The 1,535-nt window shown below is 46.1% G+C and overlaps 1 protein-coding gene across 1 annotated transcript in view; it reads right to left on the bottom strand.

Annotated features, from left to right (window-relative positions):
- Positions 1–579: 579 nt before the first annotated feature.
- The window catches only part of Spic (Spi-C transcription factor), a 42,096-nt gene continuing 41,140 nt past the window's right edge, over positions 580–1,535 (bottom strand). The window contains exon 9 of the mRNA XM_005358278.1: positions 580–986. Coding sequence (XP_005358335.1) covers positions 580–986 — 407 coding nt within the window. The remainder of the gene's footprint in view (positions 987–1,535) is intronic.

The raw sequence follows: 1,535 nt of genomic DNA, 5'->3' as shown, positions 1-1,535 counted from the left end.
AACTTGTCGGGACCAAGACTAAAAGTCTGAACATGCTCTGTGCGGTGTTCTCCCTAGATGTGTGTGTCATGGGTGTGGGGTCTGTGAACAGGGAGAGCACCAGTGGTGTATTGTGGAATTCCCACGTTCAGGCTTTTCCAGAGATGCTAGCAAGGCAAGGAACAGAATGCAGTGAGGAGCTGCAGTGGCACCAGGGGGTGGTGGCACACCCTTAATCCCAGCACTCTGAGCTCAAGGCCAGCCTAGTCTACAGACAAGACAGCCAGAGCTACACAGAGCAATCCTGTCTCAAAAAACAGAGGTCTCAGAGGTTAAGAGCACTAACTGCTCTTCCAAAGGTCATGAGTTCAATTCCCAGCAATCACATAATGGTTCACAACCATCTGTAATGAGATCTAGTTCCCTCTTCTGGCATGCAGGCATACTTGCAGACAAAACACTGTTTGTGTAATAAAAAATAAAGCTTTTTTTTTAAAAAAAAAACAAACAAACTGATTAATCCAAAGCTCTGAAAACATAGGAATGTTTTCATTTCCTTTAAAAAAACAAAACAAAAACCAAAGAAGTAGCTGGAGTGGTTTAGCTCGGGTAACCCGCGTAGGTATAGTAATTTACATTCCAAGGGTTCAAGCTGAGATACTCCTGATCGTACTGGCCATACTGCGAGCAGAAGATGTCTCTCCCCAGGAGGTAAGATGGAGACAGTTTCTGGAGAACAGCTTCGCTGAACTGGTAGGTTAGTTTCCTGCGGATTTTCGTGATCTCCCCTGTCCTGGCATAGTTTCTCAGGGCTCTGGCCATCTTCTGGTAAGTCATGGGTTTTCGGTTACCTTTCCGCTTCCCCCAAAGCTCAGCCAGCTTTTCTTTGTTCTTTGAGATAAACTGAAAGACACCTTTGGTTTTGTCTACCCATTGGATGCAAGACGCCATCTCCGAGTTGCACAGAGATTCGAAAAGGTATTCGAACAGCCGGAGCTTCCTCCTGCCTGCAATGGAGGGAAAGGAAGAGGAGACATCAAACCCTTTGTGTCTGGCCCTAGAAGGTCCCAGGGGACGACTTCCCAGATACGGAAGCTTCAATGAGCCAACTTCACTCACTGCCTTACGAAGGCCGTTACCACCAGACCAGAAAGATCCGTGGGCCTCTTAAAGTTTGCGCCGGACCTAAATGATGTGGAAATGGTTTAAAAGTTCTTTACTGTCCTCTGGAAAAAGAAAGCCTGGGGCTCCTCATCTAGAGATTCACTTGAAGGCGGTTTTTCTTCCCAGTTACATTTCGACCACCGGTTTCCCATTATGACACATACAAGGGGCTAGAGTTGGTCCAGCTGGTAGAACACTTGTTGAGTTGCAGAAAAGACTCAGGTTCGAGTCCCAGCACCCACATAGCAGCTCACAGACATCTTTAACTGGTCCCAGTGCTCTTAAATGCCATCATCTCTTGACCCTCAAAGTAATATTTAGGGAATTATTAGCCCTGACATGGAGGCTAGCACTGGAGGAACTGATATGTCCTGAAATTTTTTTTTTTTTTT

This window comes from Microtus ochrogaster, chromosome 24, assembly GCF_000317375.1.
Source record: "Microtus ochrogaster isolate Prairie Vole_2 chromosome 24, MicOch1.0, whole genome shotgun sequence".
Lineage (NCBI taxonomy): Eukaryota > Metazoa > Chordata > Mammalia > Rodentia > Cricetidae > Microtus > Microtus ochrogaster.
Note: the sequence above shows the minus strand (reverse complement) of the source record. Positions and strands in the feature narration are given on the sequence as shown.